The sequence below is a fragment of the Lithobates pipiens genome, unplaced genomic scaffold (genome assembly GCF_037356315.1).
Source record: "Lithobates pipiens isolate NorthernLeopardFrog02 unplaced genomic scaffold, aLitPip1_a1.2 Scaffold_8, whole genome shotgun sequence".
Lineage (NCBI taxonomy): Eukaryota > Metazoa > Chordata > Amphibia > Anura > Ranidae > Lithobates > Lithobates pipiens.
Genome location: NW_027507903.1, coordinates 75,973,134 through 75,989,625, shown reverse-complemented (window position 1 = coordinate 75,989,625; position 16,492 = coordinate 75,973,134). Strand labels below are relative to the sequence as shown.

The following is a 16,492-nucleotide window of genomic DNA, read 5'->3' as shown; positions in this document are numbered from 1 at the left end:
ACCTGCTGCCAGCCGCTGACCTCCTCTCAGCTGTTCCGTTACCATCCTCTGCAGTCCAGCTCCAGGGCCTACCAACCATCACGGACTTGGCACTTGTGCCCTCTGACCTCTAGAGTCCCTGTTCTCACTCTCAGGGTATCTCGAGCCAGAGGTCCACGAGAGGCCGCTCCCTGCACTTTGGGCTCCTTCCACCAGGTACGTGACACAGACAAAAGAGGCAGGCAGCCCTGGAGAAACTGGTTGAGTTTGTGAAGCCGGTGGTCCCCAGGGCAGACTTCAACTATTTAAAAAAGAAAATTGGTGGCCTCAGAAGTACATATCTGAGGGAGAGGACCAAGGTGCTGAAGTCCATGCAATCTGGAGCTGCAGCAGATGACGTTTATGTCCCCAGCCTGTGGTATTATGCAGGATGCAGTTTCTGTCAGACCAGGCTGAGGACAGAGAATCACTCTCTACTCTTCCTTCCACGCGTCCTATGCTACATTCCACACCCGCTGAGTCTTCCGACGCCCAACCTTGGCCTTCCTCTCAGGAAGAACTGGGGGAGCCCAGCTTGAGCCAGGTATAGTATTGTTGTACTTTTTTTGGGAGTATAAATGAATGATTTTAACTTGATTTTTGCTCACTAATTGCTGAGTTTAGAAAGTGTTTCACATATCAATAGACAGTAGTGGCCAAAACCTTTGGGACAAGAAAGAAAAATGCTGGGCACAGAATGATAGTGTTGCCTTATGAGGAGTTTATGAGTAATCTCCATTAGCAACTGGGAATATTTGTATTATAGATGTATATATTAGGATAAGAAATAAAGAAGTAGTTTTAGCTTAACCTGCCCAGATGGTTTGATTTACAGGAATAGACGTCTGGTCAGCGTATATAATTCAATTAAAAATACCTTTGTCTCACAGGTATGCTAAGTGTGGGTGTGAGGGAGATGTCCTGCTGTTTACCTAATGTAATAATCAAAACCCACGAACAGATACCATTTGGGGGTGTAGTCGGTACGGAGCCGAATTCATTTGCTAGATAAAAGCTTGTGTATTCTTCCGTGCTAATCAACCATTTATCCATTTCAAAGGGTGGTTGATATGCTTAAAATATTTATTTGATCTGTTCAGGAATGGACAATTTACCCCGGCTGGGACTATGCCTAGTTAAGTGTCCTATTCAAGAGCAAACTTCCTCTTTAATTAAGTGGGCTTCAGACTAATTATCACTAAACCAATTAAACCCAAAAGAGGAGGTGCTATTGAGGGGAGGAGAGGGCTAACCAATCAGGGTGGTCCTAGGCAAGTCAATGAGAAATGGCCCTTCTTAAGGGGACCCCAAACCTAGGATAATGGCAGATGAGACTGACCAGAGATTAGGTAAATTATCAGATCATCTCCCAGCACTTACAAGGTATACCTGCTTGTCATATGTCCTGTTTTGTATTGTAATGAATGTATTGTACTCTTGTTGTATTTTAACCTAATATTTTACTCCCTCACTTAGACTATAGATATTTTCTGTGTATTAGATAAACCTGTAACGTACTCTAATAAATGGTGTTATGTTAAACCTTCCTTTCCTTTGTCAATAAGAATTCTCTTTTCAACCCATATCATATCTTCTGATTAATAAATCAGAAATATAGATTTTGAAGGTTAACAGTGGCGACCACGAAGTTGAGTACAGGACTGAAAGTATTTAATATAATACCACAATTTGTTTATTAGAGATTAATCTTATTAAGGGAATTTAAGCTGAGTCCGCTTATTCAATCTATCTAGATAAAAAGGTTATTAGGGGGAATTTAAGCTGAGTCAGCTTATCCAATCTATATAGGGAAAAATATAGGTAAATGTTTTTTTTTATTATATGTTTTTATTATTAAGTGAGTATTAGATTAACTCTAAGGAGAGAATATACACCACAAGTTATTATTATTGTTTTTTTATGTTTTGGATTTTTTTTTTTTATTATTATTTTTTTTATTATTAATTTTTTTAATGTTTTTTTTTTTTCATTAATATCCCAAAATTATAATTGAAAAAGTTCTTTGGATGTACCCTTATATACCGGTCGATGTAAAGGGGAGGAAGTAACTTTGCGGGAAAAGTGTTATTAATTATTTTTTTTATTGCATTCTTTGGTGCTCACCAAGCTTCATTGCTGTCTCTAACAATTGCTTGAGAGTCCTGCATGGTGAGTACATTTATTTTATTGAAAAGACGCCAATTGAGTGTGGTCTTGGTTTTGTTGAAAAGGTTCAACAAATGTTTGTTTTAATTTAAATGGTCTATCCACTAAATGCATAACATAGCTTTAAGAAAGTAGTTTGTTTGTTTTTACGGTGGAATTTTACAAGCAGTAATATTCTCATTGTTGTCAGTTAAAGTACAGAGCTGTGGAAGTCTTGTTGCTGAATACTGAAGCTAATCTTTGAGAAAGATTATTAGTAGTGTATTAGTGTGAAATAAGGTGCACTGAGCATAGTATAATAGACCTTCCAAAAGTTTTTGTTGTTGGTTTTTTTTTGTATTACTGAATTGAGTTACAAAAACACGGCTGCGTTTACCTTACTATTGTCAGCATATAGATCCTTGGGGGCTTACAGTACACATTCTCAAAGCTCTTGGTTCTATTGTCCCCTGGGTCAATTGTTGTATTGAAGGCTCAATGTTATGGTGAGCATAATTAGTGTTCCCCCACTAATATAAAAGAGGGTTTTATTGTGAGCTGAAATATTGTTTTATTTTTACTGTATTTTCTGAATTTTTATTTGAGTCTGTTTATGTTTTTTTTTTAATTATTTTTAAGGTGTTTTCCTTCCCTCCTTCTATACGGTAATCTCAAAGTGGCTGTATAGTACAGGGGAACAGTTAACATAATTTAGCTTACAAATTTTGCATTGTATAGATTGGTAATGGCTGCCATGTCCGGTCTAGAAAGTTTTGTAGCAACGTATACTCGTAAACATAAGAACAATGAATTTGCCTGTGATGCCAAGTTAAAAGCATCTCCTTGGACTTATGTCCAGGAGTTATTTGAGAAACAAGCTAAAACAACCAAAAAAAATCAGCATAAAAGTCTAGCCTTAGCAGGCATGTATGCAGCTTGCAAGGCTATGAATACTAAAATGCAGAAATTAGAAGATATAGTCTATAATAAAAATATTACAATTTCTGAGAAGGAAAAAGAGAATACAGCTTTACAGAACCAGGTACAAACATTAACTACCCTTAATCAATTAGTTAATGCCTCACAGGAGGAAAATGTTAAAAGTGTAAATTTGGCCCAGAAAGAAGTGGTACAATATAAAAGCATGCTAACTAAAGTTGAGACTGAGCTGGACCACATAACTACTGCATACAAAGTAGTCCAAAATCAGTTACATGAAGCTAAGAAAGGAACATTTATAGATCACACACACTGCACGCAAACCGAGTCACAGTTGCTACAAACAATTTCTATCCTTAAAGGACAGGCGGCTGTGGCCAACAGATGCGAACAAGGTAATGCTACGGCACCTACTTGTGCCTATGAAATTGGGGACACAGAGGAATATGAAGAGTATTGGGGAGAGGAAGATATGGGTTCCGATTCCACATTTCCTGTGGCGATGGGAGAAATCGCAGAGCCACAGGAAAATCGAGAATGCACCATTGTCATAGACCCACCAGACAACGGGGACCAGCTATCTACAAATGAGGAGCATGACAAGTTCCCCATCATGGGTAGGACCCAGATTTCCTCCTCTACTGAAGGAAATCAAACATTTTTGGGCTTTGATAGTGAAGGAAATGAGGTGATTTCCAATGTATATCCAATTCAACCTGTAAAAACCCTTATGAGTGTAGCGGATTTCATTGGCAAAATTAAAACGAATTAACACATTACTTCACATGCAACCAATGTACAACAGAGGTGTGAGCTCTTAGGTGTGCGAAATCCTAGTGACCAAGTTAAGGTGTTACAATTAACCCTTGACACCCACACCTGGAATGCACTCCCAGATCAAATTAAGGAAGGCAAAGGGAGCTACAAAGTAACCGTGGCCGAATTGCAAAAAGTCATAAACCCCTCAGCTATAGGTTTGATGGTGGCCTATCAAATCAAACAAAGTAATGAGGAAAACCCTTTAGTTTATGCCAATAGATTGTGGGCAGCATATAACACTAACAATGGTAAAACCACTAGAGAGGACATGGAATATAAGAACCTACTGATACACAATGCCCATCCCGCTATTTATAAATGTGAGCATTTGATAGATCCTAGAAAACATAGCTATGAGGAGGTGATTGGATTAATACATAGATCATTCCATGCCATCCAAGCCTATAAACAGCACAGGCTTAAGGAAAGAGAAGAGAAACAGCTGTTTAGGAAGGTGGCTGCAGTACAATGCAGGACTACCACCGTAGAAGGCCCCCATGCCCCAGGAGAAGCCAATCCTCCATACAACCCTAACTGGGACAAAAGTTTACAAGGGAGGGGGAGGGGATATAGGGGGAAATCAGGTTATAGAGGCAGAGGCAGAGGAAGAGAAAACTCTCATAGCCACCCATCACAGGGCAAGCATGTCAGTGACACAGAAAGAGCTCCTACTTATGCAGAGTTGCGACAACAATTACAGGCCTTTCAAGTAGGCCCTGGAAAGGAAGTACAGGTAGCTTCCCAGACAGAGGCTAACCGTCATCAATGGTGACAACTACAAGGCCCCAAAATCTTAGCACCTATGTCTCTGGATAGGTGTGGGCGCCCTGTAGTGTCAGCGTTGATTAGGGGCCGTCAATGTACCATGTTAATCGACACAGGGGCGGCGATATCAATTATGCATGACAAAGATCCCTTAAACTCAACACTATCTTCAGGAAAGCCACTGAATCTCCAGAGCTTTGCTGGACATAATGTTGAGTCTGCCTTGTCCAAGCCCCTAACAATCCAAATTGGTGAGTTAACCCTAAAACAGCCATTAGCATTAATGTGTTTGCCAAATGAAACCAGCCTGCTGGGTTCAGACTTCTTAATTCCCAATGGATGTATGTTGGATCTGACCAACCTGTTACTACTGCAAGGGGTTCCAACTGATCAGAATAGCACCATTGTGATACCTGATTCTCACACAATTGCAGCCATCAAACGCAATGATTTAAAATATGACATAGTGGAGATCATTACAGATCACCCAGAACATCAGCTGCTGCAGCCTGTGATAGAAAGACATCAGGGATCCTTTGCAAAACACAAACATGACTGTGGAAAGGTAAATACGGTAATACACATCAGTGGGCCAGACCCAGTTCCGCAGAAACAATACCCCTTTCCAAAGGAAGCTATCAGCTACATACAGGAAACCATAGAGTCACTGCTTGACCAAAAGGTCATCAGACCATGTGTATCAACAACAAATGCGCCAATATGGCCGATTCGCAAAAGTACTGACAATTCGTGGAGATTAACAATCGATTACCGCAAATTGAACAGTATTACAAACAATTGCGCCCCCACCGTTGCATCTGTCCCGGATGTTTTGAGCATGTTAAATCCCAAACACAAATATTTCACAGTGCTGGACATATCAAACGGTTTTTGGTCATTACCGTTGTCAGAAGAATGTCAATACAAATTTGCATTTACATTTCTGGGAAAACAGTATACTTTCAATTCTGTCCCTCAAGGATTTCATAACTCTCCTACGTTATTTCATGCAACCATGAGAGATATTTTAATTGATTTTTCTTCTCCAAAGAATCTTTTCCAGTACGTGGACGATTTGTTGCTAGCCACATGCGACAAAGAAGAGCATTTGCGGCTATTGGAGGAACTTCTGCAGATCCTAGGAAAGGCGGGACTGAAGTGTAATCCCATTAAGGCACAATTGTTGAAGGAATCTGTGTCTTTTCTTGGGATTACAGTGACAGCAAACGGACGTAAGATAGCAACTGAAAAGGTAAAAGCCATTCTACAATTACCGCTGCCAGTGAGCATCCCGACTCTGAGATCTTTTTTAGGATTGGTAAATTATTCACGGGCTTTCATCCCTGAATTTGCACAAAAATCTGCACCACTGTATGATTTGTTGAAAAAGGATACCCAATGGCAATGGACTGAGCAACACACCAAGGCAGTGCAGGAGCTTAAAGAAGCTTTAGCGCAAGCGCCAGCATTAGCCAACCCAGAGTACCAACTGCCCTTTCACATTGAGACTGCCATATCAGAGACAGCCATGTCAGCTGTTCTGTCACAGGAAATACATGGGCAACAGAGACCCATTTCATATGCGTCTAAATTATTATCTCCTGTGGAAATGAAGTACTCTCTATGTGAAAAACACCTCCTAGTTACGTTTTGGGCAGTGAAATACTTCACATACATCATAGGACTTAACCCAGTCATCCTACACACAACTCACACTCCCACTAAATTTTTACTCACAGACCGAGTGAAGGATGGCAATGTATCCAATGCCAGATTGGCCCATTGGGCTTTGTTGCTTCAAGACAGAGACATTAAAGTTCAACACACAAATAATCCGTCCACTAGAGCCCATGGCCTCCTTTACCAGGGAGTACCACATGAATGTGATATCACCCCACAATCAGCGGCACAACAATTCTTTAGACCTTTGTCAGTAAAGGAAACAGTCCCTGAAAACGCAGGCCAAATTTTCACAGATGGATCATGTTTTTACGTGGAGGGTTCTCCACGTGCAGGATTTGGAATATACTATATCAATCCACAAGCAAAGACCCAAACATCAATCTTTCGGTCATGTCAAGTCAAATCAGCACAATTTGCGGAGATGGCTGCAATCGCTCATGCCCTAGAACTGATGAAAGGGGACCAAGAAATTGTTTTATACTCAGATTCTGCGTGGGTCTGTAATGCCCTTACAGAATTTCTGCCCTTCTGGCACACCCACCAGTACATGTCCTCAGATGGGTCTCCACTTAAACAAGCATCCCTGTTGAAATATATTGTATCATTGGTGCAAAAGTTGCCAGTCAAACCATGGGTGTGCAAAGTTAAAGGTCATTCAGGTACTGCCCCATACTGGGAACAAAATGAGGCGGCGGATTGCTTAGCCAAACAAGGAGCACAGGGAGGGGAGATCTGGGAAATTCCGTCGAATTTACCAGACCTAGTCTTGTGCCCCAGTGTTTGCGCCCTCACAAAATCCTGCATAGTAGTTCCGGATATTTCGGACATACAATGCCAGGATGACAACATTAAGGAAATAATGCAAAAACTGCAAAATAAGACTGGAGAACTCTCTGAGGGGAATACCTTGGCAAAATATATAAAACACCTCACATTATCAGAAGATAAAAAGGTATTGTTACATCATGGAGATGAAGTAACTTGGGTGGTTCCTGAAAAATACCAAAATGAAATGATTTACATAGTGCATGACCTGCCTACTGGGGGTCATCAAGGGTCAGAGAAAACAGGTGAGCGGCTCAAGAACATAGGTTGGTGGCCTTCCATGATGACAGATGTGAAGCAGTATTGTGACAATTGTATTGTCTGTGCACAGGTTAACCCCGCACCAAGGAAGATCAATGCCCCTTTACGAATTAGACTGAAAGAAGGGCCATGGAATGCCTTACAAATGGATTACATGGGACCCTTGCCAGTCACTTCTAGAAACAACAGATTCATCTTCGTAGTCACAGATTTATTTTCTAAATGGGCAGAGATCTTCCCAACCAAAAGTAACACTGCACAAAATACGGCTAAGATTTTAGTGGAACAGGTGTTCAGTAGATGGGGGCTCCCAGGATCAATAGAGTCAGATCAGGGGACCCATTTTACTGGAAAGGTGGTAAAAACCTGCCTACAGATGTTAGGGGTGGAGAAAAAATTTCACATTCCATATCACCCAGAATCTTCAGGTCAGGTTGAAAGAGCCAATCGGCAGATTAAGACAATGCTAAAAAAATTTGTACACATCAATGGTAAGAACTGGGATAATCTGCTGCCATTACTAGCCATGGCCATCCGAGCAACTCCCTCATATGCTACCCGGCTGACACCCTTTGAAGTGCTGACAGGTAGACAGATGAGACTCCCTGAACATCTCTGGCTAGAGATGCATACACCTACCATAGACAGACTTTCAATGGACCAATACCTCCTTAAACTCCAAAAAGCGGTAAAAGAGATCCATGTATTTGCCGCAGCACAAATGGGTAAAAGTCAAAAGAAAGCCAAGGCGTATTTTGACAAAGGGGTTCGAGAATGCACTTGGGCCATAGGAGACCGAGTTATGTTCTTGGAACTACGTCCCCTGGATCACAGTCTAAGTCAAAAATGGAGAGGTCCATTTTCTATTATTGATAAATTAAGTCCTTCTGTATATAAAATCAGAATAGAGGCGGGCAAAAAGACACAAGATAAATGGGTTCATGCGAACCAACTGAAACAGTTCCATGGAGCCAAAGAAATCAACTAAAATGTGCTGCTTTCTTTCCTTTTAGAGCCATGAAGTCGATGTGGATCGTTATCCTGCTCCAGCTGATCACAACTACCAAGGAAGAGGAGACTGGACCACTCATCAGCGTGATCGTTGACAAGAATCCTGTCTACTGCCTAGAGGGCGAATCCATTTTATTACCTGTGGCCATTGTAGGGACTGTGGGGAAGCAAGTATATTGGTGGAGTCCCATTGATAATCATCTCGTCTGGGGTAACGGCGTCGCAGGGAATATCACTGACTACCGGGATAGAGTCATGAGTTTTCAGAATGGATCCTTGTTGATTCAAGAGACACGGTTGAGTGATGCCGGAGAGTGGAAATATTATTTTGTTATCTCCATCCCCTTGTCCAGCAACACACAGGCATCCACTCTTCAGTACGTCCCAGGAAAAGTCACCTTGCACGTGTCCCCAAAGACTAACACCCCTGCTCCTACCATTTTGCCCAAAAATACAGCTGCAATCCCCTACTATGAACCAACATCCTTGGAATGCCCATCACTGCAAGAGGGACCACCTAGTGGCCTAACGGCAACATCAATCCCTGGAATTCTGTTCAATAACGTTAAGTTCATTCATGTACCCGTGGTACTTAATTTGTCCCAGTGGAACATGGCTGAATTCGGCTCATGTGCCCGGACAAATGTGTCTCTGTTTTACTCCTCCTTGCTGGTAGATTTGATTGCCTCCCATGCAAGCCGAACTCAGGACCCATTTGCAGAACCAAACCTCACTCCCCATAGGGGCATTTTCAGATCCAGAAAGTTAAAGGGGTTGGACAGCATACTTGGGTCCATCCCAGGACTTTTTGGATCTGGCATGTCAATTTGGAACCGAGCCGATTTGTCAGCGATTCGCAGGCATATCGGAAATTTTGAACAAAAAGAGGGTTGGCAAGTGCTGAAACCAGTTCTGCAGGGTGTTGAGGGGCTTGCAGAGGAGGAAAGGTTTACGGTGTATAACATGAAAGATATTGCCCAGTTGTTTGAAAAGACACAACAGAAAATCAACGAAATCATAAACACAAATAATCAGAAAGCTAGAGAGGATGGTATGGGGAAAGAGGTAATATGCACTGCGTATGGAAATTTTGTTTTAACCAAGGTCACTAATATCATCCGAGATATCCAAGCAGGTAAAATCCCTGATATATTAAGAGATACCGATCTTACCCAATGGTATTGTACTCACACTAATAATAGTGGTGGAATGAATGTACATTCTGGAGACAAGTGCAAACCTCTGCCAGTTTCCACAATTCGAAATATAGGGATAGTAACACCACACCCAAATAGAGGGCCATTTGCTTGCAAGAAGAGCCCATCCCTGTGCGCCTACCGGGACCTAATGTATGTTTCCTTCACCATGTCGCTGCCAGTGTTCCATCCACAAGATGACTACTTTAACACGATGGCGTCCATACACTCCCTCGGGTACCTCGAAAACGACGTGTACAAGGAAAGGTTGCACCTCCCCGAAATGCTCATTCAAGTTCAAGGGCGATGGAAAGCACCACACACTGCCTGCTGCACTGTCAAAGACAATAGGTACTTATGCCGTTGTGATGTGTTTGAAATTGACACTCCAGTCTGTGGTCTAAGCAATGACCTGGATCCCACCGCCAAAGTAGCGAGGGACCCCCAACTGGAAAGTCCACGCCACCCACCTCAAGAAACCAGAACAAGTGAGATGGAAGCTAACTGCCCAGTGAAGCTGTCAAAATGGAGAACACCTAGCACAAAGGTCAGCTACCACATGGATGGACTGTACTGTGTCGTTACCAATCACCAGACATTTCTCTATGGGGGTCAGTCGTGTCCCATACCCTATCCAAATTTTTGCTTCATTCCACACGAGTACACTATTATTGGGCAAACTGTAGTAACCCCCATACCAGTGTTAACAGAAGACTATATCATTGAGAGTCCCCCTGATGTCCCAGATCCTATAACCTATCTACCCCATTTTGATATAAAAATTGATACTCTGTCAGTAAACCTTCACAATCTGCTCGCAAGGAAGGATACCCATATAATTCAAATTAGTAATGATATGGAGAAAACAGGGAAAAGGTTGAATGAACTTTTACATGATGGGGATTTCAGTTTGGTCACCACCAGGACCTGGGTGGAAATGGGAATAAAAGGTCTTCTCATATTGCAGTGTGGGGTACTGTTATTTATGACGGGTATGGTGATATATCTCGGCCGACTTCTAAGATGGCAGAGGGAGAAACTGAACTCACTAATGGAGATTAGACATAAACAATTACTCACTTAAGTGTGGCGTCGTTTCATTGGACTCAACTTGCCACAAGGGGTCATCTGTTGCCTTATGAGGAGTTTATGAGTAATCTCCATTAGCAACTGGGAATATTTGTATTATAGATGTATATATTAGGATAAGAAATAAAGAAGTAGTTTTAGCTTAACCTGCCCAGATGGTTTGATTTACAGGAATAGACGTCTGGTCAGCGTATATAATTCAATTAAAAATACCTTTGTCTCACAGGTATGCTAAGTGTGGGTGTGAGGGAGATGTCCTGCTGTTTACCTAATGTAATAATCAAAACCCACGAACAGATACCATTTGGGGGTGTAGTCGGTACGGAGCCGAATTCATTTGCTAGATAAAAGCTTGTGTATTCTTCCGTGCTAATCAACCATTTATCCATTTCAAAGGGTGGTTGATATGCTTAAAATATTTATTTGATCTGTTCAGGAATGGACAATTTACCCCGGCTGGGACTATGCCTAGTTAAGTGTCCTATTCAAGAGCAAACTTCCTCTTTAATTAAGTGGGCTTCAGACTAATTATCACTAAACCAATTAAACCCAAAAGAGGAGGTGCTATTGAGGGGAGGAGAGGGCTAACCAATCAGGGTGGTCCTAGGCAAGTCAATGAGAAATGGCCCTTCTTAAGGGGACCCCAAACCTAGGATAATGGCAGATGAGACTGACCAGAGATTAGGTAAATTATCAGATCATCTCCCAGCACTTACAAGGTATACCTGCTTGTCATATGTCCTGTTTTGTATTGTAATGAATGTATTGTACTCTTGTTGTATTTTAACCTAATATTTTACTCCCTCACTTAGACTATAGATATTTTCTGTGTATTAGATAAACCTGTAACGTACTCTAATAAATGGTGTTATGTTAAACCTTCCTTTCCTTTGTCAATAAGAATTCTCTTTTCAACCCATATCATATCTTCTGATTAATAAATCAGAAATATAGATTTTGAAGGTTAACAATAGTCTTTTCTATTGGTTAACAGTTTGCAACAGTGTTGATGTGAAAATTGTGTGTGTTTGATGAACCAAAAACTAAAGCACATCAGCAGCTCTCCTGACAAGGGGATCTGCACTGATAGTCAGTGCAGTAATTATGAGTGCAGCACCAACAGCAATGCCCATCAGTGATGACAATCAGTGCCCATCATTGATGCATTTCAATGCTCATCAGTGTTGCCTGTCAGTGCCTCCTCATCAGTGCCTCCTCATCAGTGTTACCTATCAGGGCCCATCAGTGCTGCCTATCAGTGCACATCAGTGCAACCTATCAGTGCCCATCATTGCCGCCTATCAGTGCCCATAAAGGCTGCCCATCAGTGCCCATTAGTGCAGCATATCAGTACTGCCTATCAGTGCCCAACAGGGCTGCATATTAGTGTCTTCTCATCAGTGCCACCTTATCGGTGCCCATCAGTGCAGCCCCATCAGTGCCCATCAGTGAAGGAGAACACTTACTTATTTACAATTTTTTATATTGAAGTGGTTAAGGTAATTAAAGTAAATGTTCTGCCCTGTAAACACCAGTTTTTGTTATGGGAACATAGGATTTTCATTAATGAAATTACTATAATTTATTAGGTTATGGACTGCCCTTGGGGGTTCCCCTGACAGCTGTGTTAGCCCTGACACACTGTCCCCATGTTTCTGGGGTATCCTAGATTCCTCTACTTGGACTGAGCATCTCTAAACTTTTTAACCATATATGTGTGAGTACATGATATGGTATTTATAGGCAGGAATTATAACCGGTGTATTAAGTAATTGTAATCTGTTTTTCAATATAAGTAGGATCTCCTGAAGAGGCAATTTTGTTGGTAAAATGCATAGAGATCAAGATTGTCATTTGAATTCTCAAAACTATCCTGCCCACTGCCCAGTACAATTTTGGAAATTTGCTATTTATGTTGAATGTACATATGTTGTATATACACTTTTGGACTATATCTGCATGGGTCAATTGCTATCTCACCAGGAATATAGTTGTTACACTCATTTTAACAATTTTTTGGATTGGGAATACATTTATATCATTTTATATATAATATTCTATTACGCACCTCCTTTATTTGGGGTTTATCTGTGCCAACCTATAAAGTCAGTTCTTTCTTTCTTGTTTGGTTCTGGTATATTGAATGTAGTGCCAAGTCAACAGTCTGCGCTTCATCTTGTGTTACTATTTTGTAAATCTACTAGGGGCATGGGATCTGCCCCCCCCCCCCTTTCTCTCTTCGTGCGCATTAGAAAGGAAGGGCCAGTGAACATGACCATTGCAGTTTGGTCACTATCATCCCAACTGTGCTCCCAGGTTATTGGTGGAAGTTCCTGTTATGCAATGCAAGTGTTAAATTAGATGGTTTTTGAAACACAGGTTTTATTTAAACATTTCTCTTTCGAGAGTGCGAAAAGGTGGCTTGGATGAGCCCTGCTACCGAACAAGCTCAGTTGAATGTGAATATTACTAACTATGGACAAATAAGAACTTACATGGAAACATCCAAAGCAAAACGCTAATTCTTTGTACACCAACCTTTGTCCACTGAACATGCAGCTAGTTGAAGAAAGTACAAGGGTGACTTCATAAATGCTGCTGCTCCATCCATGTCCATTCACAGGTTAGGGGTGGGTATTTGATGAAGCAATATTGCTTAAACTGGTTCCAAAGGTTTAAGGTTTTTTTTTATTACCTTAATGCATTCTTGACAACAAAAGATAAGTTCACTTTTTTCTAAAAAATAATAAATGTAAATTTTTTTGCAGGTAAAAAAATATGTATTTACAATTTTTTTTGTAGCAGCCTGGAAAGCATTCCATCCATGATCAGCAGATCGTGAATGTCATGCATGACTCCTACAGACTGTCAGTGTAAACTGTCTGCCTGTACATTGAGTGGAACATGTAAAATGTTCCTGAAGGCAGGCATGTACTGGCCATCGGGATTACAGGGAGTTTCCCGGTGGGCCAATGGCTCGGTGGGCCAATGGCTCAGTGGGCCGGTCATGTGCAGTCCTGGAGCCGCTCCTCTCTGACAGTGAGTGATCGCGATTTCACTCCTGTTAGGAGGAGCAGCTGCTGTCACTTGCTGGAGAGAGCATTAGGCTTTCTGCTCCCTCCAGCCTGTAGGGGGAGATAGACAGCTGGCAGACGTTCCATCCTCTCTCCCTTTATCACTTGTCACTTATCATATGACTGGAGAGAGGAACGAGAAGCTGCCTTCAAAACTGAGTATACATGGGAGGGGGAGGAGAGGGAGGACACTCTGATGTAAGGGGAAATGTTGATGGAGACACTCAAAATTAAAGTGGGCCGGTCATGATGAAGTCTAGGGCCAAATTTTTGTCCAAGTCCAGCCCTGCCTGAAGGTGAACCTATCCTTTAAGGTAAAAAACCTTTTGGGTGCAGCTTCACTCCAGCGCCCACTTATACTTACCTGAGCCCCATCTTGATCAAGCAATGTGCATGAGTGCAGAGGCTCTCCAGGGTCTCTCTTTCCTCACTGGCTCACACAGCAGTGGGAACAATTGCCTCCCTTTTGCTGTCAATCACAGGCAGTGAGCCAATGAGGGGGGGGGGGGGGGCAAGCCGTACTCCGTGTGTGAATGGACACACAGATTGGGGCTTGAGAGTGGGCCTGCTTGAGTGCCCACATAGCAAGGGGCTTGCCATTACCTAAGCAGTTGGGAGGAGGCAGGACCACCAGCAGGGGACTCAAATGGAAAAGGATCGGGGACTGCTTTGTGCAAAACCATTGTGAAGAGCAGGTAGGTATAACATGTAACATGTTTGTTATTATTTTATTAAAAAATACTTTCCATTAGAATCACTTTAAAGTGGATGTAATCTAAAATTATATTTTACAGTATGTCTGGTATTATGAATCACTCTATGCAATTTTCTTAAGCCAATAGTTTTTTGTAACACTGTTATGAAGTTTCTGGAGTTACTGGAGATCCTGCCAGTTAGTTAGCAGCAGTGTGGTCAGCTTGCAAAGCATGCTCCTTCAGTTGACCATTAGGTTCCCAATGTGATAAACCTGATGGGCAAATGAACAGCCAACTGAAAGGAGTGCACATCGCAGGCTGACAATACTGTTCCTACATATAAAGCAGTGACTTAGTGTCATCAGCCTGCAACACATAAAGTGCTGTTACTGGCAGGATCTCCAGGTAACCAACTTTACAATTGAAATTCAAAAAAATGTTTTTGCTTAAGAAAAGTATATTCAGTGAGATAATCACTAACATATTGAGAAATAGGAATACGTTTTAAGTTCAGGTTAACCTTGAGTTTGACCTGAACACAAGCTGTCTCTGTTTGCCGAAAAGACAAACAAAATGCCCAGATTTGGTCAGTTCCCCCACATGAACCTTCATCTTCTGCAGCCAGTAGTCATTAATTTACTGATGGTATCAATACTGTGATTGAATGAAAACTTCCTGCTTACGGCTGCCCCCCAGCATTGGTTGGTAGGAAGCAGCGGCGACCTGCAATCATAACAACCAATGAAGCTGGCAGTTGTTTCAAATTGTAAGCAATCTGGTGGGTAGACATCCTGGGTGATGCCATTGACCAGATATGGTCATTATGACAATATTTGGTCAGTGATGTCAGACAGCATACCTGGTCCCTTTGTTTGCATTCAAATATCTTTTGTGGCATGACTGTCTGTCTTGTTCCCACATACCTGGCCCAGTGGATGTCCGAATCTCTGAGGGGGTGTATGTGAGTCTGAAAGCCCACTTAACGTCCCTGGTCACTCATTCACAAAAAAAAATAAAAAATAGAAGTACAGTGAATAAAAACAGACATTTAAAAAGTCATTTATTTAAAAAATCCCCAAATAATGTCCAATATGTAGATCCAACATCAATCACATAATCCAGGGATGTAAGTCCATCACCAGTCACAATTAACGATGCCCCACAACCTGCTGACACAAACACCAAACCCATGCCTATTGTTTCTCAATAGCTTGCAAATTGGCTTTGAAAAAAACTGAAAAAAAATAATGTTAGGATTCAGCTCCCAAAGTCATCAAAGGGGTTCAGGTGCCATGTTCAGGGTTTGTGAAAATTTTCAATTGTTCTGCAAATTTCTAGTGACTGTAACTCTGTTCACTCATCACTAGAAATGAGAAATAGATTTTGGCTTTATTTACACTTTAATGGCTAAAAGTAAAACAACTGATGTGACTGTGCTGTCATGTCAATATCAAAAGATTACCAGAACAGAATTAATAATCCTTTGACGGAGAAAAAAGATTACGCAAATAGTAAGTAACCAAAATGTGTAATTAACAAGCATTATGATACGTGTTAACGTGTGTTCTGTAAAGGTAGCTTATTCATATTGAATGGACTGTCAATGCACAACAAGGGGTGAAAACATGCAAAGCACCACAGAACAATGCAACGTAGGTGAATTGTGGCAACACACAGTAATGAACAAATGTTTACCTCTGCGCTACCTTAGTGCAAAATAGTGATCTAAATGCAGTATTTGAGCACAATTCAATGAAAAAAATATTAAAATATTATTAAATGATAATAATTGTGAAAAAATAATAGAACAAATTGCTGCAGCCACTCACTGTGTTTTCACAAGTTAAGGTGATCTATAGATAGACTGGAGTTGTGCAACTCTAACTGTATACATGTGCATCTACAAAATATAAACAATCCATAACCTGTGATACAGTATATATCATAGTAGAAGAAAATCCTATATAAAGGG

General features: G+C 41.3%; 1 protein-coding gene across 1 annotated transcript; it reads left to right on the top strand.

Annotated features, from left to right (window-relative positions):
• The first annotated feature begins 4,786 nt into the window (after window positions 1-4,786).
• Window positions 4,787-8,443, top strand: LOC143961961 (protein NYNRIN-like). Its single transcript, XM_077471301.1, has one exon. It carries the CDS (start codon window positions 4,787-4,789, stop codon window positions 8,441-8,443), a length of 3,657 nt encoding a protein of 1,218 aa, XP_077327427.1.
• Window positions 8,444-16,492: the final 8,049 nt, after the last annotated feature.

What these genes read in the sequence shown, in the direction of transcription:
- LOC143961961 (XM_077471301.1), top strand. Translation starts at nt 4,787, where the DNA reads ATGTTAATCGACACAGGGGCGGCGATATCAATTATGCATGACAAAGAT.